The sequence below is a fragment of the Dermacentor albipictus genome, chromosome 4, assembly GCF_038994185.2.
Source record: "Dermacentor albipictus isolate Rhodes 1998 colony chromosome 4, USDA_Dalb.pri_finalv2, whole genome shotgun sequence".
Classification (NCBI taxonomy): Eukaryota; Metazoa; Arthropoda; class Arachnida; order Ixodida; family Ixodidae; genus Dermacentor; species Dermacentor albipictus.
Window position 1 is genome coordinate 76,815,003 of NC_091824.1, and position 27,284 is coordinate 76,842,286.

The window sequence follows — 27,284 nt, forward strand, 5'->3', positions numbered from 1 at the left end:
AGCGTTAGAATAGAGTACGTGAGGTTCATTACGGTACTCGTTGCGTGGGGTGGAAAATGGGTTAATACATGGATTGATAGATTACCAGCCAGGTGACCCACTTTGGAACAGCCAGGATCGAACCAATGATGTCCATGTCCAAGTACCTGAAACGACGTGAAACGAATTCCTGACTGGTATAGAAGACTACGATAAGACCGCGTAATACCGCGTCAATGCAGTAAGTGATACGTTTATTGGGTTTTCTTATTATATGCATTTGTGTATAGCAACAGTCACGAAAGCGTTACACACTCATTTAGCTGTAATTTGTTTTGCTTGCCTGTTTCTCACTTTTACTTGTTTATTCTGTGTGCTTTTCTTCCCATTTCTGCTTCCTCACTTCTCTTGTTGCAATTATAGGTGTCGTAATTTTTTGTGTATGTTTTGCAGGCCCTTCATTTCTGTCGTCGTCGTCGTCGTCGTCGTCGTAATCATCATCATCATCATCATCATCATCATCATCATCATCAGCCTGGTTACACCAACTGCAGGGCAAAGGCCTCTTCCATACTTCTCAAACTACCCCGGTCATGTACTAATTGTGGCCATGTCATCCCTGCAAGCTTCTTAATCTCATCCGCTCACCTAACTTTCTGCCGCCCCCTGCTACGCTTCCCTTCCCTTGGAATCCAGTCCGTAACCCTTAATGACCATCGGTTATCTTCCCTCCTCATTACATGTCCTGCCCATGCCCATTTTTTTTTCATGATTTCAACTAAGATGTCATTAACTCGCGTTTGTTCCTTCACCCAATCTGCTCTTTTCTTATCCCTTAACATTACAACCATCATTCTTCTTTCCATAGCTCGTTGCGGCGTCCTCATTTAAGCAGAACCCTTTCCGTAAGCCTCCACGTTTCTGCCCTGTGCGTGAGTACTGGTAAGACACAGCTGTTATACACTTTTCTCTTTAGGGATAATGCCAACCTGCTGTTCGTGATCTGAGAATACCTGTCAAACGCACCCCAGCCCATTCTTATCCTTCTGATCATTTCAGTCTCGTGATCCGGATCCGCGGTCACTACCTGCCCCAAGTAGATGTATTCCCTCACCACTTCCAGTGCCTCGCTACCTATCGTGAACTGCTGCTATCTTCCGAGACTGTAAAACATTACTTTCGTTTTCTGCAGATTAATTTTTAGACCCACCCTTCTGTTTTGCCTGTCCAGGTCAGTGAGCATGCATTGCAATTGGTCCCCTGAGTTACCAAGCAAAGCAATATCATCAGCGAATCGCAAGTTACTAAGGTATTCTCCACTAACTCTTATCCCCAATTCTTCCCAATCCAGGTCTCTGAAGACCTCCTGTAAACACGCTGTTTAATAGCATTGGAAAGATCGTATCTCCCTGCCTGACGCCTTTCTTTTTTGAGATATTGTTGCTTTCTTTATGGAGGACTACGGTGGCTGTGGAGTCACTATAGATATCTTTCAGTATTTTTACATACGGCCCATTTACACCCTGATTCCGTAATGCCTCCATGACGGCTGAGCTTTCGACTGAATCAAACGCTTTCTCGTAATCAATGAAAGCTATATGTAATAGTTGGTTATATTCCGCACATTTCTCTATCACCTGATTGATAATGCGAATATGGTCTATTGTTGAGTAGCCTTTACGGAATCCTGCCTGGTCCTTTGATTGACAGAAGCCTAAGGTGTTCCTGATTCTATTTGCGATTTCCTTAGTAAATACTTTGTAGGCAATGGACAGTAAACTGATCGGTCTATAATTTTTCAAGTTTTTGGCGTCCCCTTTCTTATAGATTAGGATTATGTTAGCGTCCTTCCAAGATTCAGATACGCTTGAGGTCATGAGGCATTGCGTATACAGGGTGGCCAGTTTCTCTAGAACAATCTGCCCACCACCCTTCAACAAATCTGCTGTTACCTGATCCTCCCCAGCTGCCTTCCCCCTTTGCATAGCTCCCAAGGCTTTCTTTACTTCTTCCGGCGTTAATTGGGGGATTTCAATTTCCTCTAGTCTATTCTCTCTTCCATTATTGTCGTGGGTGCCACTAGTACTGTATAAATCTCTATAGAACTCCTCAGCCACTTGAACTATCTCATCCATATTTGTAATGATATTGCCGGCTTTGTTTCTTAGCGCATACATCTGATTCTTGCCAATGTATAGTTTCTTCTTCACTGCTTTTAGGCTTCCCCGTTCCTGAGAGCATGTTCAATTCTATCCATATTATACTTCCTTGTGTCAGCTTTCTTACGCTTGTTAGCCGAGTTTTCCTTTACAGTATTCAAATACAAAACGTCTGAAATTGTTATGTAAATTCAACACTTACACTTTCTTATCGAATGGGTACTGAAGTGCGGCGATTAGGGTCAACTTGGTCCTTCGCTGAATGATCCCTTGCCGGTACTGTCGAGCGTAACTGACCTGCAGAGAGAAGTAGGCGCTTTAACCTTTACACGTGGGTTCAGTCTATCGTTGCTCCAGCTAATCACTGTCGAAGGAGTAAGGTGCATAATGATACCTCCATGTACAAAGAAACCGCATCATTCTTTCACACAGCAGTCACACATTTCCTTTCGCAACGGCAGCCAGCATAAAGAAGACGCGCCACACAGTCGTGCTTATCTGCATTCGTACTCTTTCGTCTCTAAAACTAGTGTCGAGTGATGCCACCTTCCAGCCTCCGTCGCTTCAGAAAGCAACAACGCTGCCTTCAAGACCGCCGCTTAGAATTACCTTAACCTGATCGTACTGTTTGCATTATATGTTAAGATATATGATATGCGGTGTGATATACAGGGTGTTTCAGCGAACACTTTCAAAAATTTTTAAAGGCTGCCTGTGGCAGATATCACAATTCTAGTTCATGAGCTGGTATACTCGAAGCGGCGAACAATACTAGCACAAAAAATTTAGATGCAAAATCGACTGATTAATAAAAATTCACTAATTATGTTTTAGCTCATTACATTATGGCCCATAATGCAATTTAAAAATTATAGCCGTGGAGTTCGCAAGGTGGATCCACTTGGAACGAATTTTCAACATGAAACCAGTTTCGAGATATAAATTCCCGAACTTTGCGGTGAAATGCATTGGTGTTCCAGTTAATTTGTTTGCAAAACGTCGTTTCATGCACTGAAGCACACAAGTAACTGGAACGCCAATGCATTTCTCCGCAAAGTTCGGAAATTTATATCTCTAAACTGGTGCCATCTTGAAAATTTCGTTCCAAGTGGATCCACCTTGCGAACTCCACGGCTATAATTTGTAAATTGCAATATGGGCCGTAATGTAATTAGCTAACGGAATTTATATCTCTAAACTGGTGCCATCTTGAAAATTTCGTTCCAAGTGGATCCACCTTGCGAACTCCACGGCTATAATTTGTAAATTGCAATATGGGCCGTAATGTAATTAGCTAACGGAATTTATATCTCTAAACTGGTGCCATCTTGAAAATTTCGTTCCAAGTGGATCCACCTTGCGAACTCCACGGCTATAATTTGTAAATTGCAATATGGGGCGTAATGTAATTAGCTAACGGAATTTATATCTCTAAACTGGTGCCATATTGATAATTTCGTTCCAAGTGGATCCACCTTGCGAACTCCCCGGCTATAATTTGTAAATTGCAATATGGGTCATAAGATACTTAGCTAAAAAGTTAATGAGTGAATTATTGTTAATTAGTCGATTTCGCATTTTAATTTTTTGTGCAATAGTGTCTGCCATTTCGAGTACACGGGCTTATAAACTAGAATTGAGTTATCTGCCACAGGCAGCCTTTAAAAAACAAACATACAGGGTATTTCAGCGAACACTTTCAAAAAATTGTTCACTGAAACACCCTGTATACCCGGTGTCGCATGCCCAGTGACCCAAGTTTGTCCGGATTTGCGTGGATCGTTGTGCGGATCCTGTGGAGGGATTTGTGTTGAGCGCGGTGAACATCTTCAGTTAATTCCTACGTGGCTTTTTAGTAAACTAGGTAGTGTTAATCTAAGGATAATGTTGTTTCTAATTCCAGAAATTTGTACCGTATACTGAAGTTGTTTGACCACGCAGATCGACGGGAAATGGCAGTTGCCGGCATAGTCTACACCTGGATAGCACGTGACTGCACTCTCACCTGCTCGATCCTGAGAACATTTTCGACAGCCAAGGTATCGATGTGTCTGGGAACCTTTCGAAGCCGCACGACGCATCCAGTGCTCTGCATTAGAAGTGTGTTTGTCAGCCACGTGACTGCTACACACTGCCGCAGCGTTGTGCGAACAAAAGCGACAGCGATAGGATGTGCCAGCCGAGCAATACTATATGTTCAGCTTTGTGTCGAAGAAACGTGACGTGGCAATAAAAGTTTGGTAGTTCGTTGGTGCCTGTAAAGACACCGTTTGATTTTCTCGGTTTTGAACTAGGATGTGCCAGCCGAGTCACACTATGTTCAGCTTTGTGTCGAAAAAACGTGACGCGGTAATAAATGTTTGGTAGTTTGTTGGTGCCTGTAAGGACGCCGTTTGATTTTCCCGGTTTTGAAGACATAGAATGCTATGTTTGAGGCACAAGCAGACGGTCACATTTATCAAAAAATGTATAAAGAAGGTAATCAATAGGATCGAGAAGCGACGACGAGCTAAGAGAAACCAGCGAGGAGCAGAATCGACAGCTTCGGGAACCGACAAAGATACACAGATAGCAAATATCGCCACCGCCCGCAACGATGCCCTATAGTGACTAGTGCTCTGCTGCTCAGCGCGAAGTTGAGCGTCCGAGTCCGGGAAGCTGCGGCGGCGTTCTCGTTGGAATGGATCGCGAAAAACACTCGTGTACAAATGCTTCAGCGGCACGTTAAAGAAGCGCAGGTGGTCGAAAAGGACTCAGAATTTCCTACTACATCTGGGTTACTACGGAACCATGCATTTGCGGCTTTGAGATGTATAACTAACCAACTAACCGCACCGTTTTGATGCGAAAGTGTCAAAATGGTACACTGAGCGAAAAGGCCACCGTCTGTCGTCCGTAGCTGCGAAGTGGCAGGTAAACTCTCGTTGGATGCGACGCCACGTCACGAGGTGCGCGCCTCGACAGAGTGGAGCGGGCGAAAGCGAACGCCTGCTACAACGGTAGCGCGCCATGTGTTGAGTGAAGGGAGAGGGCATCGCCGCGACGCCACGTCATCCTCTCTCTCGCAAGCCTGTGTTATCCGCGCGTTCCTTGTGCGCGCAAGCTCACGCCTTTGTTCTAACTGCGCCCTGGAAAATGCCAAATCAAAACGCACCAAGCGTTTCGACGCTATCGGTTGCCCTTGAGGAGTTCATAACTCGAAGGACCACTTGGCGGCATTCACAACTCATAAGAAGTGCTTGGGTGGTCTCGAATTTTGGGAGAGTTCATAACTTGAAGGACCACACAGCGGCGTTCAATTGGACATTAATGCTTTCGCATTCGCAACTCATGAGAAGTGCTTGGGTGGTCTCGAATTTTGGGATACTCTGGCTTCGTCAGGGCAATGCCTCCTTTACTAGATGCCCGCCGCGTTGCTCGCTTTCCCATTGTAGCGGCGGTTCCTTGAGTTGAAGTTAGTTCAGCATAAATTCCGTGCCGCGGCGCTCGTTGCCTTTTCAACTTCCGGCGGATGTGGCAGCGGCGGCTGAATGCATCCGCCGGCGCGTTGTATGCGCGGGCGTCTGTTAGCGGGCGTTATCGCGGGCCTCCGAGACGGTGACAAATGCCACGTTAATCTCAGAGGCCGCAGCACGTGATTGCAAGTTGCGGGCGTTCGCCATGAGAGGCGCTCGTTGCCTTTTCGCGGAGGAGAGAAAAGGGAGAGGGCCCGGAACCGAGCTACCGGGCAACGCGGCAGGCATCTAGTAAAGGAGGCATTGGTCAGGGCCGACAGCGGACAGCGTCTCACCATGGCGGACTGGAAGCGGAACGTGGCCTCGAGCGGGTTCCGCACGAGCGTGCTGCGCGTCACCCAGCGCCAGTCGGCCAGCAGGAACGAGTCGTCCTTCAAGTAGAGCGCGCGCGCGGAGTCGGCCGCCTCCTTCAGGTACTGCACCGCGTCGCGCATGGTGCGCAGCTCGACGTCCGACACCTCCAGCACGCCTGCATGCGAGCACACACAAGCCGCTCTTCCTTGAATTTCCAGTTTCCCCTGCGTTGCGTCAGGCGACTCCAACGTTTGCCTAGAGACGTCCTAATCTCATCGCAAATATATAGTTAGTGACAACTCACGAATGCAGCTATATCAGCAAGACTCTTCAAAAACAAGCGCGATTCTCCCCCTTTCATCCCTCTGTACCACCACCACCACCACCACCACCAATCCAAAACCGAATCCAATCCAATTCAATGAGGTGATCCGCTGTCGCACATATACATCTTTCATTTGAAAGGGCACGTGCCGCTGTATTGTTGATCTGCCGCTAATTATTTGCCGTCAGCGACTAAGCTTTGCTTCCCTTGGCCCCAAATCTATCACTGCGCTGGACCACCGGTGTTATAATTTCTACACATTACACGCCCTGCCCAGCTCCACCTCGCAGATCTAGGTTAGGGAGGCAGCGTCCTCTGGATTACGCACCCAATGCGCCGAGGACCACTGGGAGGAAGGTGACATTGATGAGCTGCGTGAGCGACATGTCACCAATAGCGTACAGGTACGACTGCAACAGGAATAGAAGAGAAGAAAAGTCGGTTAATCGGCGTATGCATCGGCTAGGTTCGATGGACCGAAAGCTTAACGGAGATGACACTGCTATTGAAACACGTGAAGCGTGACGCCGTCCAGGATTGTTCCCTGCTCAACGTGCAGCGTAATTAGGACGTGTACCTTGGTGATACTCTCCGTGTAGACGTTCTCGCGCCGCAAATGCTGCACCGTTGCGATAGAGGCCAGGAACGTTCCCTTGACGCTCATCCAGGCGAGCACCATGGCCTGGCGGACGGTCACCTGGTAGCCGAAGTGCCCGATGACGGGGTACAACACCACCACCGCCAGGCACCTATCGTGACGAAGACGGCAGAGGCACAAGGGCTACTGAAGCCATAACTGTACCAAGTCGTCTGATAAACAGGTAACTTTTCGTTCGTAATTGTGCTCTTTGCCTTAGGCTGCAGCCGCGCGCCTTCGATAATCGTATGTCTAGCATCAGGATTGGCTGAAATTTCCTCTTACGAACAATTCTAGCGTATATTTTTGTTACTACGAGCCAAGGTGAATGGGACATATGAAACGCTTGGCTGCAGCACGCTAGAGAGTTTATTAACATTCCAAGGGTTTCTATAACTACTGCGTCAAATGCTAAGTTCGCTCTCTCCAACACGAAATTAGTTTTGTTTTAGAGAGCGCGATAATTTTGTTTCTCCGTGACAGCTTGAGCGATGTCGTTCGATGTTATCGCTGCCTTTACTGTTTGCGTTCTGGCAGATACATATATACGCACGTGTTAAGTAAATAAAATGATGCTCTTCGTAAGCGACTGTGTGCACACGTGTGTGCGCGTCTCGTCTTCTGCCCGTATTTTTCGCGCTGCTAAACCGTTCCTAACGCGAAGCCAAGTAGCCCGAGCTCCTGGTTAAATATGAGCCACGTTCTCGGCTCTGAATTCGCGACACAGCCGCTGATAAGTTTAATCATTTTAGAGGGACTTAATGCCCGAATTTATAGACATTAAAGTTGTGAGAGATCAGGTAAGCTTTGAAGTGTTATAAGCGAAGTATATAGTGCCGCAAAACCTAAAATAATTGCCGACTATGTAATTCAAAGCGCTCCACAAACAAAACACAAAAAAATACGCAATTACCTGAAGACTGCCTTGACGACGTAACAGGTCCATAAGGCTACCCAATCAAGCGTTGGTGCGTACTGGATCAGCAGCACAGCGGTGTACGAAGCCGACACGCAGGAAGCCAGCGTGCCAGTGACATCATACAGTATATCCCAATAGCTGTGAATGGAAGGAGACGAAAGCGATAACGATAGGTTCACGGGAACGGTAGTAATGACGTCGCCATATAGCAGTGTCTACGAGACACTGCTATATGGCGAGGGGTGATGGGGGGGGGGGGGCATACACGCAAGCTTTATTAGGCAAACAAGATATGCGATTTTACAGCGAAAACGGGGCGCGCCAGTGACGCACTGTTCGTGTACTGCGGATCAACTTACGTTCGAAACGTTAGAATTTTTAATCTCTCCCGCAACACGTCCTGTTCCGTAAAGCATTGGTGCAGGTTGAGTCGCCTCTCCTTTATGCCTCTCACTTTCTGTCCCATCAAGCCAGCCATCAAGACAATAGGTAAGTTAACAGGAACCCGACGCAAGGAGGTCGAGTGAAAAAAAAAAAAAACAGACAGAAATACGACGCATTGCGATGTTCCAGCGGCTCCTCCAATCGCCTGCCGGAGCTCGTATACATCTCGTTACTACCGTCCGTGGGGGTATTTACCCATGGGTGGGTGGGGGAGGGGGGCACTTACACTTTCAACATGGTCCAAAGTTGGGGGGGGGGGCAAAGTACGCCATCTGACCCCCCCCCCCCTCTTTCGAAAGCGGGCACTTTCGGCTGCACGCTAGAAAATCCAACATTGCTACAGCTGCAGCCAAATTTTCTTTATGAATAGAGTGGTCACTTAAGTAATGCATGTCTCAACCTACTCCTTACCCCTGCTTGGGCAGCGAAGAATGTCTTTCGTTTTTCGTCGCGACGAACTGTAGCGGCTGTCGCGCGATATAGCCTGCGCTGCTTGCATCAAGCCCAGATTTTTCGGAACCGCCCTAACCATATCTGAAAACGAGATCAGCTGGCTATTTTTAAATGAAAGGCGAGGGTAGAGGTCCGGATAAAGTGCCACAGTCAGCCGCACCTAACGATTACGGGCCTTACTGCATGAAATCGTTGGATTATTATGTACCGGAACTATTGTGTCATTGTCTATAGCGATAGTGTACATAGCGTAGCAGTCTTAGTCCTATATCAACACAAAGTGAAAAAAATGGTAAGACCTCTAGCAGGTCGGACTGTCGAATTTCATTGTGTGATCACGACTAATCCTAAGATATGCTGATGAAAACGACCTTGTCGAAAGTGAAGTCACTACAATACAAATACAACACCGATTTGAATTTTTTCTAACGGCCCGTGTCACTTCTGACGTTATACATTTCATATTTAGGCTGTTTCTGCAGAAGAGTTACACTATCACTGGTTTTCTGGCAGTATCAAGCACAGCAGAGATTTCACATTTTGAGGAAATGAGGGTGTGTTTTTGGTGACGTGTGTTGAAAGTTCGAACTGTGTAAGTTACTTATGTACTTTAAAAATGGTTGCTGAATACTCTCTCTCTCTCTCTCTTTCTCTCTCTCTCTCTCTCTCTCTCTCTCTCTCCCATTTTTATGCGGTATACACCGCATTTAGTTATTTTACCCCGGCATCTTCGGTAAACTAGGTGGTGCGTGGTGTTTATATTTCACTGAACAATAGCAATAATGCTCTGAGTGACAAGTGATACATGTTTAATCTGTGTAAGTTCATTACATCCTTTGTGGAAAGTTACTCATTCAAGCGTTCCACGGTGTCATACAGTCGTTAATCAAAAATTTTTACAGACTCCTAAAACAACTGCAGGAGCTACGAACTTCAATTTCTGTGAAAATCGGTGGAATATTAAATGTAATGCATAGTCAAACTTTCATGATTCTGCTTTAAATGGAAGTGCCGCAGATAATTAATAAACCCTCGTGTTTTCCCTATATTTTCGTACATCATAGCAGGTTAATTCCAAGCTTGTTTCTCCGGTGTCTTCGCTTAACTAAACAAATAAATCTCTCTAAAACAAATCTAAAACACATAATAGAACGGCCACTGCCATTAGAAGCACGGGTTTCTCACTCTTCGAGGGCGCGGCTCAGGTCGGTGCAGGCGACGAACCGGTGCGAGTTGACGGCCATGGTGTAGACGACGACGCCGGTGACGCCGGAGCTGTGCACGTTCTCCAGGAAGAAGTAGGCGAAGTAGGTGCCGCACACGATCACGATGATGGCCGAGTCTCCGCTGAACGCCGACGTGGCGTCGAGCAGGCAGACGGTGGCCGTGCCCATCAGGAGGCCCACGAACACCGCCACGCCCTGGTTCTGCAGCGGGAACATCAGGTCCAAGCCGCCACCTGCGTGGGGCGGGACGCGCGGGGTGACATTTTGCCGGGAAAGGCGTATGCACTGGCACAACTTTGGACATAGACTTTTTTTTTTTAGGAAAAGCAGCGTCCATGCCTCAGGGTTCAAAAAGAAAAAAGAAGACACTTTAAATTTTGTTAAACTCCTTCGGTTAAGCAGTGGGTTGATTCTACGGTTTCTACTCAAATGAGAGGCTTCTTGCGTTCCAAACCCTTTCCACCTGAAGCAACGGGCTTAGTTATGTACTAATGAAAGCATTGAGGGTACGATTCAATTGGTCCCTTCCTTCGCTTAGAACGTGCCTGTACAATGAAGGTGGCCAAGTCAATGACCTTAATGAACATAGTTCTGCATATTCCGCAACTTCTCTGTTTACACACCTGAATGCATCCGACAGGTACTGGTACTCGCCGTATGCTTGTGTGACGACTGTTGCGAGGAAGTTAGAACAGCCCGCAAAATACGTCGAACGTTGCTAGGACGGCGGGCAGCATATCAACGGAAAACAGCTCACCTTCGTGAAAGCGGTAGTAGCCGAAGATGCACCACGTCATGACAGCGTTAAAGAGTGCCTCGGACTGCATCATTGTCGTCATTACGGGGTACCGACCTGCGAACGTGATCGGCCATGATGTCATTACATTAACCCGCTAATGTGGTAGAACCAATTCGAGGGCGTAAAATGAAACAATACATACAAAAAGAACTAGCTGCATTGGGTATTGTGCGGGGGTGGGGGCTAATGTGAAAACATTAACCTGACTCTAATATCGGGTGATTCGCTTCATTTGGTACGTTTCGCCTGGTGAACCTGTACTTTAGCGAGCAACAGTACTGGTTCAGTTTACGTACCGCCTCAAGTTCACCTGTACAAATGACTGCATTACGAAGGATTTTCTCGCTTCAATTTAAGATCAGACAGGTGCTTTCTTTCTTTGTGCAAACGTTACAACGGCCTGACAGAAAACGCATGTAGCCAGATCGTGAATATGCCGTGTTTGCGCAGCTAAAGTGGTCGTAATTAGCAAGCGTGAACGAGGCATTCAACGCACTTTGCGGATGGATGACAGCGCGTATACCTTCTTCGAAGAGCGCGTCGCTCATCGGCAGGCGCTCGATGAGGCACATGTAGACGCCGAAGAGCAGGCACTCGCGGAAGGGCCACGTGCTGTCCGCGATCCTGTGCGTCACAAACACGGTGGCCAGCGCGAGCGTGATGCCTGCGCAAAGCGGTGGCCTGCATGTGGCAAAGCGCTACCCTTTTGCACTCATTTACTTGCGCTTTACTCCGCGAGCCCTTCACACAGAATGTCCCGATTGGGATAGCTTATGACAGGTACAATTCATAGTTTCTAAGATGTTGACGGCAGACACTCCGTTGGAAAACAGACGGGGAGTTGGACGAAACGTATAACGTCATTGATGACACTGCGACCCCAGAGAGTCCATCATGACTGGTTACGATGTTCTTTGAATGTGCTTGTATCTTCTCAACTGCACACGGGAGATCAATATTATTCATCCGTTTGCCAAAGGCAGCTGTACTGTTAAACTCTTTTCGACAGCACATTGCTACGTTCGGACAGAGGTGACAACTATTATTTAAAAAGTGAGTGTGCGAGGATGAAAGAAAACTATTAATGTGCTTACTATAGTGTAACTGGCGAATGACAAGTGCTGAGAGATCTGTTACACATAGCGCTTGTCAGAGCTAAGCGAACCGAAGGTCCTATACTGTACCATGTCAAATTCTGCCATATTGGCGTTTTGAGCCAGCCAGAGGCGTTATATCAGCCTAGCGGGCTAATCTCTGCGAACAAGATATCGGAATTCTACAATATTGCGGAATCTATAGTGTCGAACAACACCCTAAGATGACACAAAAAGTGCTACGAAAATTCCTGTTATGTCACACACGGCATATGAATCGCATTGGCGAAAAAGCAAAGCAAACTACACAAAGTAAGACGTAACATGTAATTTATAACGTCAACCTACACTGCTGAATGCTATAACTGCGGATGTATCCTAATGGTGTCCAGGGGCAACCTGATTTTCTCCGCTAATATATAGCAAACCGTTTTTCTCCAACAAATTTCAAATTTAGTTTTGAAAAGAGTACTCCAACAGTACGGCCAGAGCGAGTGCCATTTAAGCTGAAATTCAGTGCACAAAGTCATGAGCACTGCGAAAAGGCCCGAATACTGGTACAGTTTTGAGCGGAAAATGCGTGTTTACCCGCTACGGCCTTTTAAAAAAGACTTGACTGTTCCGTCTCATATTGACCGAACACATTGTGCAGAGGGTAACTAAACGCGTCAGTACGCTGCGAACACCACGAGCTTGCAGAATTATACACCACAGGGGCCAGATGGCAGAATCTCGTGGTCCACATTTAGAAATTGTGCGTTCGGTGATTTCATAATGCTTGTTTTTTTTTAACTTCTCTGCTTTCCTTCATTAAACCCACGCCCTTAACGAAAGCCACTATATGTTTGCCATTGAAGATACCGTCCCATTTCCTCGCGTTAGGTTCAAGTACCATCGACATTCTGTTGTTCGTTCCTTCCCCAGTTTGTCGTGTTAAACAACCCTTTGTTTTAGGCACAAGCACTGTATTGTTTCGAAATTTTTTTGTCAAAACCAACAAAGTGAACGAAGCTGCGTTTGCTCAACGGCAGCTATACCGTAAAATGTCTTCATTTTAACTCTTATAGCAAAATCGAATCCGCGTTTCGTATCTGTTTTATTCATCAGTGCAGAAGGTGTGAAAAACTCCCCCGAGGCACCAATCTTTCCGTGGTGATGGAAGAGTGGCGCCCCGCTTAGGGATTTCATGCAGAATCGCCTCTCCGTGCCTCGAATAGGTGCACGCATTCAACACAGGTCGAGGGAAACGTAACGCACCGAATGTTCCCAGCGAGAAGATGGTGATCTCGATGCGGCAGCGGCGAAAGATGTAGTTGTTGATGCCCTGCGTGGTGTGCACGACGAAGGCCGGCATGAAGACCGTAATGGCTTGCACGCCGATGGAGCCGTAGTAGAAGTCTAGCCGCTTGCTGGTCATCGCGTACAGCGTGGTGCAGCCGGCTGCCACCAGGAACACCACCAGCGTGTACGGGACGCGGATGTGTCGCTGGATGGTCTTCAGCATCGCTGCAACGCGCCCACGGAGGCAGCGGAAGTTGCACGCTGTGAACGCTTCCTCACGGTCTGACCAGTTTCTTCGCCCGACATATTTACTTCCACTCAGAAGTGCGCGAATGCTGCCGCGTTGCATGCGTCAAACATGTTGGCGTACTTGTCGTTGTGACAGTAACAGCGCCGAACCTGGTGTTCGAGACACGGATGAAAAACACAAAACAAGAAACGCTTGTTCGGTTTCCTGTCATCTGCTTCTTCTGGTGCAGGCTCGCGGGGGCTCGCTGAGAAGCGTAAGCGTAAATATTTGATGGACCCTTGACTCAATTAAGGGACATCGAATGCTCGCCATCGCGGTGTCTTCTGTCTCGCAATACCGGGGAAATGAATTTGCTGTTGCGGTTTGCCGCACGAAAAGATATGCAAAACGACTTTAGTTGTTGGTGCCCTGCGTTTAAAAGAACATGCATTTAGAAGAAAGAAGAAGAATGCTAGCATTTTGTTCCGTCGACTATACTACCGGGCGGTTTATGTCGACAATGACTCAATTCGCGAGTAAAAGCTTCTGGCAGATGCCCCAAAGCTGAAGAAAAAAAAAAGGGGGGGGGGGGGGGGGGGTTCGTCGCAACAGTCGGCGAGTAGATGGAAGCCCTGAACACAAGCGATATGGCACCCGGTCGTGCGCTTCACTTGCGAGAATGATCGTAATCGTATCAATCGGCTTCCACAAAACGTGCCAAATTTTGCCATATAATTATAACAGCCAATGCAACGATGCATGTTTCACTGTTTGCTCACAAAAGTGTATTTTAATGCTCGGAGCATCAGAAAAAAAAAAAGAATTCAAATCGTTTAACTATTCCGAACCCTTCTAAGACCACCGTCATTGCTCCACGTCAGAAATTTTTGGATACCCATTATCTGAGCTTGCGAGGCGTGCTGCGCTCGCTAGGTGGCACCGCGTCATTTCCAAGAAGGCTGTACTATATATATATATATATATATATATATATATATATATATATATATATATATATATATATATATATATATATATATATATATATATATATATATATATATATACACACGCACGCCGAGGTACGGCTTGCGTGCATTTCTCTCTCTCTCTCTCTCTCTCTATATATATATATATATATATATATATATATATATATATATATATATATATATATATAGAGAGAGAGAGAGAGAGAGAGAGAGAGAGAGAGAGAGATGCACGCAAGCCGTACCTCGGCGTTATTATCATTGCGATATTATTGATGACAAGACCTGAGGCGTCGGCAAAAAGTCGAAACAAAATGACAATTCGGGAAAATGAGATAGCCGCTAGGATATACGCTCTCGTGCTACTCTATAGCGCTGATCTGGGTAAATTTTATTTATGGCTGACCAGAGCGATAAATAAAATTCAGCTGCCGTCTACTCCAGGAAGGTTTTGGTATGCGCCGGCTTACTGCTCATGGTGAAGAAGGCGAAGAGCGCCAGGTAGTAGGTGCGGTGGTGGTTGTCCACGAGGTAATTGGCATCCGTCGTCAGATCCATCGTTGCTTTGCGGTGTCTGAACCAAGGGGCACGGCGTCGCTGGTTCTGAAACGCGAAAGCGCAAAAAGGAAAGAAAGAAAGAGAAGAAGAATGCCAGACAATCAAGGGAGTGATTCAGGCGCAAAACGCGGGAGAACCAAATGTGATACGAATTTATACGCACTTGTAGCGATCGGTGAGGGTTGGACCCGTCCCGAAGCAACGGGGGACGCCCAAAACGCACAGTGGTGTACAGGGAACCAGGGTGAGAGGAGTGGTCGTCGACGGAACGTAACCAGCACTGGCACCTAACCTACGAATTATGAACGAGACGAGAACGGCCACTGCGCGGATCTCGTGCGCATGCGCGCTAGCTTCTTCTTCTTCTTCTTCTTCTCTTTCTTTCACGGGACGCTGACGCGATGACCGCGTGATAATCGTAGCGAGTACACATAGTTGGTGTGGGCATGCCAACCGACCCCTCACCTTCCCCCTATGCCTAACCCTACCCGGGAGGACTGGGAGGCAGCCCTGCTCGGCTGCTCCGACCTGGCGAGCCAGAAGGCCCTGGTGGGCCGTGCCCGAGTCACGGCTACAGCCAATGGGCTCCTGTAATGAGGTGCCCACCTAGTCTTTATGAGGAACGGCCCCTTAAGGACTGCTCCACACGCTCCCTGTAAATACTTCAAACAATAAAGTTTTTCAATGTCAGTACACGTAGTTTCCTACAATAATTACTTGAGGGAACTCTGGCGCTGCCGTCGTTCAGCCACCATGGAAATGATGGGATTCGTTCATGGATTTGTCTTGTCTTCGTGCTTGTGGATTCAAACGTTCTCGTGGTTTTGTTTAATACGCTTTATATGCTTTCATTCTCGGGAATTTCAGAGCAATCTATGCTTTTCGAAGTGCAGAAGGCAATCGCTACTAATTGCAACGGTTCAGCTTGTCGAGGTGGCCAATTAAATCATCGAAACGCGCCAAGCGTCTCAAGACAATGGCTTGCCCGCAATAAATTCGTAAGGCCGTTTTATGTCCCCTGTCAATGCATGCGTCCGCGGCGGAATGTTTTCGATATCGGCATCTGTGCTAGAGGCACTGTGCTAGAATCCTGCCGTCGGACAATTTTAATAACGTTTATCTAATTATTTATTACGCATTGCTTTGTTGAAAATGAGTTTACGAAGTCATTAGGCCGTTTGAAGCCAGAGGGACGAAGTTTAGGCGAATCTGTGTACTTCCCATAATTCGAAGTCGTTAAGCCGTTTGAAGCCAGAGGGACGAAGTTTAGGCGATTCTATGTACTTCCCATAATTCGAAGTCATTAAGCCGTTTGAAGCCAGAGGGACGAAGTTTAGTCGAATCTTTGTACTTCCCATAATTCGAAGTCATTAGGCCGTTTGAAGCCAGAAGGACGAAGTTTAGGGGAATCCATGTACTTCCCATAATTCCCATGCTTCCATTGCAGCTCCCGTAGACACTAGCGCCAGAGTTCCCTCTGGTGATTATTGTATGAAACTCGATAGTAGCGCGCGTCGACACTTAGCTGACCCTTTCTTCTTCCACCAAAAGGACAGTGGAGCCGATACCGGAGATATTGCAGCTTATGGTGCGATGTGGACAATTTTCGACTATGCAGATTGGCACTAATACGCCCATAACGCTAATTTTACTGACTCTGCGTTTAATTCTCACTTCCTGTGAGCACCGGCCACGCCGCCTTCCAGAAACCATAGTCAATACCAAGGGGTATTAAAAAATCTTTTTAAGCCTCCTTGGTCAAAGAGAACGTGGTGGGCTAGACCTGCCGGTCCCGACGTGGGACTAGCCAGGTGCGCGACGAGTTCGCGTCCTCGCCGGACCAACAATAAAAGTTTCCTCACTCAAAGAGAACGTGCTCCACTTCCCAAAAGTATGCCGTACGGCGGCTTTGTCCATACATATATATATATATATATATATATATATATATATATATATATATATATATACCTTTACGGAATCTTGCTGCGGCAGGCACATGCCTCATCTTGTTTCAAATATTTGCTCCCTGTGTTTTCGTCCTCAGTCAGCCAGGTCGATCGGGCCTGAAATAGCGAGGCACTGCCTTTTGTGTTATCCATCCATACAGATCCTCTCTCCTGATTTCTTCCTCACCATATTTGCAAATCTCCATGTCCTTTTTTTGCTTGTTGTTGTTTGTTTCCATTACTTGCATCCAATTTACCATCTCTGTTTCTCTAACTTTCTTTTTGTTCACTCCAGGTTGTCTACTTACACTTTTATTTACTCTGCAGTTGGTTGCCGATTTCCTCGACCTCTTCCTACGTTCTGTGCCCACACTTTAACCCTGAACAAGCAATGCTCTAACGTATCAAAGACGATACGACTAAGTGCCGTAAATACGCACGTTAATAAAACCGCCTAACGTACACTCTCGGTGTTGCTAACTGAAAGTATTAAAATTCGGGCGGCCACCTGAATTATACTTTCTTTTTTTAAATGCTACCCATTAAGTTACGCTTGTGCACTGTAGTGAAGTTCGACAGATAGCCGAAGGGGCAATGTCCTGAATTCCTGGACATGTGCTATTTTGTAGCATCTGTGCGGGTATATAGCAGTGACTAGCCTTAACTAATACTAACAATAACGGTTACCAACACTGATCAATACATTTGCTCTTTTAAATAATGTTACCACACCGTACAAAATGGAAAGCTGTCGCCGGAACTGCAATTATTTTAGGACAAATTTTCAATGCCTCTTTCGCGAAACTCGACCTAGGCACACATTTCCTAGTAAAAGGCTATGTAGTATGATCGGAGTGAGTGAGTGAGGGAGGAAACTTTATTGTAAGTCCGGCGAGGACGCGAACTCGTCGCGCACCCGGCTAGTCCCACGTCGGGACCGGCAGGTCTAGCCTACCGGCCCGGTCGCGGGCATGCCGGACAGCCAGGATTTGCTTTTCTAGAGCGGGGCTACGCAGAAGCGAGTCCCACTCCTCCTTGATGAACTTGGGGTATGTCGACCCGCACTCCCACAGCATGTGCGCTAGAGTGGAGGTCTGCCCGCAGGAGGGGCAGGCGTCGTCGCGATACACGTCCGGGTAAGCCACGTGGAGAACGGACAGACACGGATACGTACTGGTCTGCAGAAGCCTAAGAGAAACGGCTTGCGCCGTATTCAACCTAGGGTGAGGGGGTGGAAAAACCCTTCTAGACATGTAGAAGAATTTAATAACCTCGTTGTGAGTAGCGGGAGCATCCCTGTGGCCGTAGGGAGGAGGGGAGTCGGTGTATTCACTGACTTCAATTTTGCAATTATAACATGTCCTCTAAAGTCATGCACGTACTTTACAAGTTAATTAGTGAATATTGTTAATCATCCGCATTAATTGTATATTCCAAAAATTAAGTTAACTGGTTGAATACTCCTCTAATGACGGTAGCACATAGTTTCGGTTAACTACGTATCGGGCATAATAGCGCCGCACAGCGTCGTATTCTCCTAAAATATATAGAGGAAGGAGGGTGCCGCCATTTATTAAAATCAGAAAAATGCAGAATTTCTTCATTGAAATAGTGTTTATGCGTTGTTTACGCTTATGGTCGTGTTTATTGATTATAAACGTGAACGAACATAAATATGAAGTCTTTTAAAATAATTGAATTCTGGGATTTTACGTACCAAAACCATGATTTGATCATGAGGCACGCCGTAGTCGGAAACTCCAGAATAATTTTGACCTCCGGAGAATCTTTAACGTGCCCCCAATGCAAGGGACACGGGTGTTTTTGCATTTCGCGCCCATGTGGCCGCCGCGGTCGGGATTCGGTCCCGCGACCTCGCGCTTAGCAGCGCAATGCCATAACCGCTAAGCTACCCCGTGCTAGTCTGCAGTGACTGTGGGCGTTTTCGAGCATTTAGCTATAGGTGTGTCTGGTATCTAAAGATACACAATACTCACTTAATCAATGTATCGCAAATGCACATCTTCTCGGGTGTATCACGATACGAATAAATACTACCGGTGGAGCCGTGATTAAGTAGCTAAGATGCACGTTGTGGGGTCTCACACGTGCCCTTGGGACAAAGGAACGACAGCACAGTAGTGCCAACAATCACAAGAAAATGTATTGCACCTTTCACACACTAATGCCTGCTAGCCGAATGTGGGCGCGGTGAGTCGGACTTCCAATTGAGGAAGTCCGACTCACCGCGACCGGATAGTGGGCGAATATGTTCACTTCCCCGCTGGACACCAACGCCTAGTCGTTCGCGTGTATGCGGTCACGCGGTCACGCGAACAGTGGTGCGTTCGAACGATCGTGTTCGTCCATCCCGGTGCCCCGCTGCAAAGCCTTTCTCAAGACGGTCCCACGAAGCGTGGATTGGCGCACGCATGGAGAGTGGGCCAATCGCACGTGGGGAGTGGGCCAAAGAGTGGGCGTCGCTCGCTGACCCCAAGCCAAAGAGCCAAAGCCAAGCCAAAGCCTACTCACTTTCGCGCCCGCCTAACCCCACCGTTAGATGGCATTAGCAGCGCAACAACCACGCCCTCTCTCGTAATGCGCTGCAACCACGCTGACTGCAGGCGGCGCTTAGCTACGCTACGGGGAGAAGCCAGATTACAGGAGACGCGAGAGCAGTGCGGGGAAAACAACATCAGAGGACGCGAGAGAGTCGAGCGTCCCCACGATGTATCCTCGATACTGTCTAGCCCTGCTGCATGAGCTGTTCTTTCTTTTTCTGGCCCGAGCATGGCCCGAACCCAAAAGTGCCATGCACTGGCCCACCCGAGCCCGACCCAGTGGTTTCAATACTGGCGCGTACCCGTCCCGGGTCCATACCCGGGTGGACATAACTGTTGCAGCGTACATAGCAGCGTACTTAAATTCACATTCCCGACAATTTTATTGCTGGAGAATTCGAGCGAATAAATTTGGCGGAATTGTAAATTTGGCTAAATCTCACTCTTGAATCTCAAAAACCGTTGCAGCGTACATAGCAGCGTACTTAAATTCACGATACCGCCACTTTTATTGCTGCAGAAGTCGAGCTAATAAATTTGGCGGGAATGTAAACTTGGCTAAGGTAAAAATCTTAGCATATATAGCACCTGTTTTCTAAAGGCAGCTTTGTGGCAATACAGTTGTGTTACGTGGTCAAGCATGCGTAATGTATCTTGGTGAAGTACATCAAGAGCGGAAAAAAGGTCGCCGGACATAGTGGGTGTTCTTTAATTATACACGCCATCTCCTGTCACAGTAAGGGCACCCTAGAACTGGCTGTGGCCAGTGGAGATCGGGCTAAGCGTGGCTCAGACGGGCCTCGTGCAACATATATATATATACATATATATTTGTATGAGCCCGTAACTACATCAGTCAATGATTGAAGAGCCATTCGATACTTGGTTTTGCTTTTATTCGTTTTTATTCGGCCGTACAGCACACATAATCACACCTGGCGTGCTCGCGTTCAGTGCCCGCGACGGCCAGTGCGATGCCACTTTGAGCCGATTCGGGCGCAACGCCTGAGGGAATGTCGGCCGCCACCCCATGGTCCTCGAGCGCTGGCGCCATATACCTGACTTGCAGTCCTTCAAAGCTGTTTCTAACACAGCCGTGGCCATTTAATCCCCTTGTCTTCGGCAACAAGTGTGGCCCTAGCTGTAAAGAAAGTACTATTTTGTTTATGAAGAGGATATTCTCATGTGTGACATTGAATTATCCGTACAATTATAGATACGTCCTTCCGGGGTTTCCTGTACAACTGCTTTGGTCATATAAAAGTCAAGGCGTTCTTTCTGGTGTCACCACTGCCATTTCTTTTTTCTCTCTCTTTTTCAACTTGCTCTTTAGAGGCCACCTAAGTGATGCATCGGCAGGGTTCGTGCCATGCTCTCCGACCGTGATTCCACTTTCAGTATAATTTGCCGCAGTATATCTTGCATATTTGTGTTCCGCAGAACGGGACAGAATTTGAGGCGGACTTTAAGAAACTGGCATTATGCAACGATTCTTTCGCCTATGTCTAACCATAAAGTAGGATGGAACAAGGAATTTGCTTTGTCTGGCTTCATTTTATTGTCGTCGATTTTTCAGTTCACAATTCCACTGTCCATTTGTCGTAATATGGATGAATTTCGGCTCTGTCTACTTCTGTTTTAACATGCGGGGTGTTATTCACGATGGTTGTACAACGTGAACAACGCAGCCTTCTTTTATTATTTTTTTCTCCCTATTAAGATACCTTATTTCTTTGTTCCTGTTAATTCGCCGCAAACCCGTGAAGTGCCAGAAATAATAATAATAAAGATATACATGACACTGAACAAGAGAGCCGCGCCATTTAACGTGTCAAAACGACGTTCAAAATAAAAATGCATTTAGAGATTAAATTTTTCTGCGTTGTTTTATTTTCCTCATTATTTACCTCTTAAACATAGAATGAACAAAAAATCACGGAAACCAGCACCGAGCTGCGTTATGATTTAGCACTCAAGATAATTTGTGAACGTATATTCCTAAACTTGTTTGCTGCTAGTTAACTCCCGGTCACACCAGGGCGACACGACGCTGATTTTGGTATGCTGACTTTGAAGAAGCATCAAAGAAAGCACTTTAGAATAGCAATGAAAAGTTTACCCACACATTTGTGTCGTCTACACCTTTCTAGAAATGCTTCGCATGACATAGATAATCATCAAGGATGGTTTTTGTCTTATTTTATCCCCCCGCCCCCCACCTATTTTTTTTTCTTTTAGGATTACAAGTGTCAAAGTGGAAAAACGTGTATTTGAAGTGTGGGAAGCTGGTCACGCGGCAGACGTCACCGTCAGTTGCACTTCACTTTTTGAAGACGCCGGACATTTGTCGAATGATGTCCGCAACAACAATTTGAAATGTGGTGAACGCTGTTTAAATCATGGATCCTGGACCTCAAAGAGGTGCGATGTAATGCTAGTGCATTTATATATCATTTACCGCTAAATCACCACTGATTCTTGTACGTGCACGTTGTGAAGAAGTTAGAGAGGGTTTGAATGAAGACGACGAAGTGCCAGGAGGTTCTGAATAAAGACTCGGGTAACCTAATTTCCGCGGAAAATCCAGTGGTGCCCATTAAGACAGTCGGAAGTAGTTATTACAAGATTACGCGGCCATGCCCCTCCATTAAGCCTATATTTACACAGGACTGGCCTGGCGCTATCGCTTCTGTGCCCAAGAAACGGAATCCCTTGATCGTTATTGTTGTTATGTCGGTGATACAAATTGTTAAGAAAAAGACACCTAGAAATTCCACTTGCTAAATTAGGGTTAATGTTGTCATCAGAAATAATACTATCTTTTCGGTGCATCAGTTATAGGGGTCAGCCACAGGGGCGTGTTTGATGCCGTTTGCGGTTACATACAATCAACTAAACGAATAACTTTTTGAATGTTCTTTCGTAATTTGTTAGTTTTTGTATATTTTTTTATCGAATATGTAACGCTTCAAAAGAGTAGGTAATTGTTTCAGCACGCAATTCTTGGCCAATCCCCCGGTGTGGGTATGAGCCATAATGTGAGGCCATCATCGTCATTATCATCATGGCCTAGCCCTACTGTACTGTAAATGACGCAGCCGCATAGCTTCTGTTTGGACATTCAAGCAGACAAAGCTTTTTCCTTTTCCTATTGCATGAATATGCTCTATCATAGACGAGACTGGTGGATAGCCTTACTAGCGTTAGTAAGGTTCCTGCAGTCTACATGGCTTCACGACAGATCGACTTTAAGAACGCCGCCCCCTACCTCTTCATATATAGTGTATACGCGGTTTGTTTGTGCTCGTCTCTCTTTCTCTCTCTCTATCTCCACCTTCCACTTTCTTTCTCTTTTTATCTCCCTTACCCTTCCCCCCGTGCAAGGTTGCCAACCGGAGCTACCTCTGATTAACGTCCCTGCCTTTCTATGCATCATTCCTCTCTCTTTCAAGTTGAAATGTGGGTGGACTTCATCATCGGAGCAAATAAACGCGGTGCCATACGAATGTTGGCTGCAACCCTCCAAGATGAAGAGGAACAAGCTCTTCCGGAAGCAGGGCGCACCAACGCATTTGACTCCTGTATAGACGCTAGAACAAAGCTCACTTCAGATGATTTAATTGCGAAAGAAAAAGTGAAGCTGATTATAAAACTTCAAGATCATAAGAATTTTGTTCTGGCTCTAATTCGAAACTGCGCGAAGCCTGCTACCGTTGCTTCGTCTGACAGTGGCGTAAACTTGATGGATGGATAGGTGGATGCAAAACTTTATGAAAGTCCTGAAGTACGCGACTCAGCGCGCTGCGGGCCGCTCCCACGTTGGGGCAATCAGGCCATGCCCGAGTGCCGCATCGTGGGCCCTCTGGACAGCCCATAGTTGCGCCCCGGCATCGGGGCTCTTGGTAGCGGAGAGCCACTTGTCCTCATTGATTTGTTCCGTGCCTCGCGACGAGGGGCAACGCCAGAGCATGTGGTCTAGGCTAGCGAAGTCATTGCAGTGCCTGCAAGAAATACTGGCATAAGTGTCGGGATAAAGCTTGCAAGTGGAGTAAAGCCGGGCTGGGATACGAGCCTGTTTGCAATGATCTGAGGGTCAATGCCTGCGCTCTATTTTTCTTGTGAGGAAGGGGAAAGTCTCTCCTGCCGAGATAAAAGTGTTATGTAATTTCATTGTATGTGGTCGGTTCATCTATGTTCTCCACCCCTGCGGGCCGGCGGAGGAGTTCTCCATGATCGTGGAAAGCGAGACCTCGCACCTTGGAGTTGGCCAGCTCGTTGAGGTTTGTGGGGCCTCCCATGATGGATCCCATGTGAGCGGGGAACCACATGAGAGTGTGAATGGTGATCGCTAAGTTTCTTGAAGTTCAAGAGGAACAGAACGGATAGCAAAATGAATTAATGCGTTTGCTCGTAAACGTGACTGAAAGAGGAATAAACAGACCGAATTTTGGACACGTACAGACATATTTGATGGAGAGTCCAGTGGTCCCGACTCCTGGTTAACATTTTATGAGTATGAAAACTACTGGCACAGCGATGAAGATAAAGTGAAAAACATGCGAGTATTCCTGTCAGGAGCAGCGAAGGGTAGGTACGAATTGCGCGTCAACACCCACACCAACAAACCCTGGAGGTAGTGAAAGGTAAAATGGAAGTTTTCTCAGCTCTTTTGGCGAGGACGAGGCATTCTTATGAGACAAAGCTATCGTATTCAAGTATAGATTTGTATATGCATTCAGCTGCTTTTATGAGAAAAGGAGGTTACACCAGCTGGCTGACTCATGTTGCTTGAGACGTCCGTAATTCCGTTTATCCTTCATGGTTTGAGCCCCGACCTTCAGAAGCAAATACAAGTGAGAGGGTCCAAAACGGCTGAAGAACTTCTGCATGGAATGCGAAACCTCTACTTACAAGCCTCAGGACTCCAGCGGCAACCCATATGATGCCTGATGCAAGATATTCAACAGCCGCACGAGATGATGAAAGACGCCCGCTTGCAAGCTGGAAGTCTACAGCTACTCCTGTGTCCTTTCTGACTGACCAAGGAGGCTCAAGCCAATGTGAAGAGTCACATGATGGATGTAACAAAAACTGAATAAAGAGGGCTTCGGATTCCGCCTGACGACAGCAAGAGGAGCTGCTTATTTGTCGCATGCAAGCATCCTGTACATATCTGTTTTTGTTGATGGAAAGCAAAGCAGCCCGTTAGTTGACAGCGGAGCAAGCATCACAAATTATTAATGCCAATATCGTTGACAGTAAGAAAGTACAACAGGAACGGCCTGTAGAAGTACATGGATACGACGGAAGACAAGATGTTCGCGATAAATGGACGTTTAACTATATCGTGTTTCGGCAACACTGTTGCTGCGCCGGCGCTAGTACTCGATGGAGTGCCCTATGAATTATTTCTTTCACGTCCAGCCATCAGTTAACTTCACCTCAACATCTACTGGACTGGAGAAGTAAATACAGAAAAAAAAAGCGCCACAGTCTCAGCGCTTCTTCAGCTTCGTTTTCGAGGAGCCTGCGGAAGCTATCGTCAGCTGAAGATGTTAAGATGCTTTACCCGAAGTGCTATGCTTGAAGGGACATCCCAAGGTAACTACTAAGTTTGAGGTACCATTAAAGTTAGGCGATACTACAGTCAGCCCTATAATATGTCACGGGAGAAGGGAATGTGGCTGAAGAACGAGCTTCAAAAGACGATGGGTGCCCATATCATTCGTCCATCCACATCTGCATACGGGCTGCCCGTCACTATTGCACCTAAGAAAGATGGAAGCCTCCGACTCTGCGCGGACTACAATCAAATTAACAAGTACACAGAGCTTTTTTCTTTTCCTATTGTACGGATAGACTCTATTATATAAACGAGACCGGTGGATGCAGAGCGTTTTCACGTGTTGATTTATGTAAAGGATTGTGGAACCTTCCACTTTCTGAGGAATACAAGGAATATTCTGCCTTCATGACGCCATTTGACATCTATGAGTATAATTGACTCCCGTTTGCATGGTAGAACTCACCCGCTTAGTTCCAGATGATGAACGGCGTCTTGCGACCGTTTCTCGGGAAGTTTTGTGACGTGTACAACGACGATATAATTTTGCTGTCGGAATCTGGAGGAGCACTCAGAGCAGCTAGCTAGTGTACTTCAAGCACTGAATCATGCGGAACTCAATATTAATAACGATAAAAGTGAGTTTTTTCAAAGGAAAGTTGATTTCATAGGTAAAGTGTTTGATGACCAAACGAGGACAAAAAAGCAGGAATCAGTCGAACGAATTTCAAAAATGCAGAAGCCGTATGACTTACAGTCTTTGCGGGTATTTCTCGGCTTCGTGGGGAATTTCCGGTCATTCATTAGAGATTATGCGAAGAATACAAGAGTGCCTCACAGAAATGACCAAGAAGAATGTGCCATTTCGGTGGACAACAGAGTGTGATTCCGTTTATCGAAGTCATGTGAGCACCATTACGTCTGATTCAGTTCTGTCGCTTCCAGACACTTCAAGTTGTCCTTCGAGCTCAGCATCGACGCTTCTTATTACGGCACAGGTGCAGTGCTTTACCAAAGGAATACAGAAGCTCCACGGAGGCGGCAACAGAACACCGTGGGGCATTATTCGCATACATTTTCGAAAGCGCAACTCAATTACACGACTACGAAGAAAGACGCTTTGGCTAATTTAAATCTTCCGAGTACGAAACAGGTGTACATGGGATCGTATCGCGTGGTGCGAACTGCAGTGCAAGAAGGTGTTCTCAAGAGAGTTTGGTTAGGTCAACGATGACGGCGTGCTCGAGTTTGCAACGAAGATCGTATCACACAGAAACTCGTATCAACCGTGTCATATGATCGACGTAGTTCGACTGTATTCACACACTTCGACACTGCGTGGTTGACTCGAGATTTCAACCACATGTGTATTCCTTATTGAGAAATCACAGCAACTGCAACATATGTACCTTAAAACAGCTACTGCATGTTTAATTAAAATGGGACAGGTTTAACGTGGACAAAGAAAGTCGATTAGAGACCAGACACGAGTGAAATTATCTAGCCGAGTTGTACTAGAACTTCACATATATGCGTAAGGGGGCAGTTGAAGGCGGAATGACGAAAAAAAAAAAATCAGTTGACGTAGCTCGTAAATTGTAGGTCGCGGATGGAAATTGCCTGTATAATTCGAGTCTCCTGTCTGTAACCGCAATCAACGTAGCAGGTGTAAGCTGTTTGTGCGAGCAGATTTTGCGGAAGACGTCTCGTCAATTAGTCTGTTCGCGTCTGGCGCTATGGAGCACTGTGGTGTCCAGTTCTCTCTCCTTCAGCTGTCCCTTATCAGCCAAGCCCTGCCGCCCGACGAAACAGCTCTTTGCGAGCGGCTGTTGACCCGACTCGAGAGAGCGTGTCGTAAAGATAACCTATCAAGAATCGGGAAAGACCCTGCTCCACGGTGTCACGCCAGTTGGATGGTCTGCTGTCTCCCCTGATAAGATACATACGTGAACAGACTGCACTCGCACACAGCGACCTTGCGACGCCTAGCGCTGTCTGGATAGGTTACGGAGTTTTGTTCCGTTTGTTGCTTGACGCTTTCATTCTGCATTACACGCTTGCACGCCTCCTTCCCAGCACTATGCGCGTGGACCCCTGATATTGCCGCCAGTCTACGTATATAGCCTACACCGCAAAAAGTTTTCAAAGCACTGAAATTCCGAAAAACACCTAAATAGCACTCGCGACCTCGCCACAAAGACAAGGACTTAGATGAGGAGAGTGGTGACCTTTAGATTCGAGGGGGACTGCGCAGAAATTTTGTTTTCTCACAGATTGCAAGCTTTCATGAATGCAGACTTTTACGGTTGG

General features: G+C 46.7%; 2 protein-coding genes across 4 annotated transcripts in view; one reads left to right on the forward strand and one right to left on the reverse strand.

Annotated features, from left to right (window-relative positions):
* The window catches only part of LOC135895894 (sperm-specific sodium:proton exchanger-like), a 36,781-nt gene extending 21,526 nt beyond the window's left edge, over window positions 1-15,255 (reverse strand). The window contains exons 1-13 of one of the 3 annotated variants that reach the window (XM_065424122.1): window positions 15,065-15,255; window positions 14,814-14,946; window positions 13,102-13,350; window positions 11,274-11,414; window positions 10,709-10,804; window positions 9,911-10,184; window positions 7,823-7,966; window positions 6,850-7,021; window positions 6,601-6,682; window positions 5,929-6,122; window positions 4,144-4,227; window positions 2,341-2,435; window positions 86-146 (exon numbers count right to left, since the gene is read on the reverse strand). In XM_065424122.1, coding sequence (XP_065280194.1) covers window positions 86-146; window positions 2,341-2,435; window positions 4,144-4,227; window positions 5,929-6,122; window positions 6,601-6,682; window positions 6,850-7,021; window positions 7,823-7,966; window positions 9,911-10,184; window positions 10,709-10,804; window positions 11,274-11,414; window positions 13,102-13,350; window positions 14,814-14,901 — 1,680 coding nt within the window. In that variant the 5' untranslated portion in view covers window positions 14,902-14,946; window positions 15,065-15,255. The remainder of the gene's footprint in view (window positions 1-85; window positions 147-2,340; window positions 2,436-4,143; window positions 4,228-5,928; window positions 6,123-6,600; window positions 6,683-6,849; window positions 7,022-7,822; window positions 7,967-9,910; window positions 10,185-10,708; window positions 10,805-11,273; window positions 11,415-13,101; window positions 13,351-14,813; window positions 14,947-15,064) is intronic. The other 2 variants (XM_065424124.1, XM_065424125.1) reach the window with 2 other exon arrangements.
* The window catches only part of LOC135895895 (bifunctional purine biosynthesis protein ATIC), a 181,005-nt gene that overhangs the window by 120,574 nt on the left and 33,147 nt on the right, over window positions 1-27,284 (forward strand). The gene's annotated exons all lie outside the window — the stretch shown is intronic.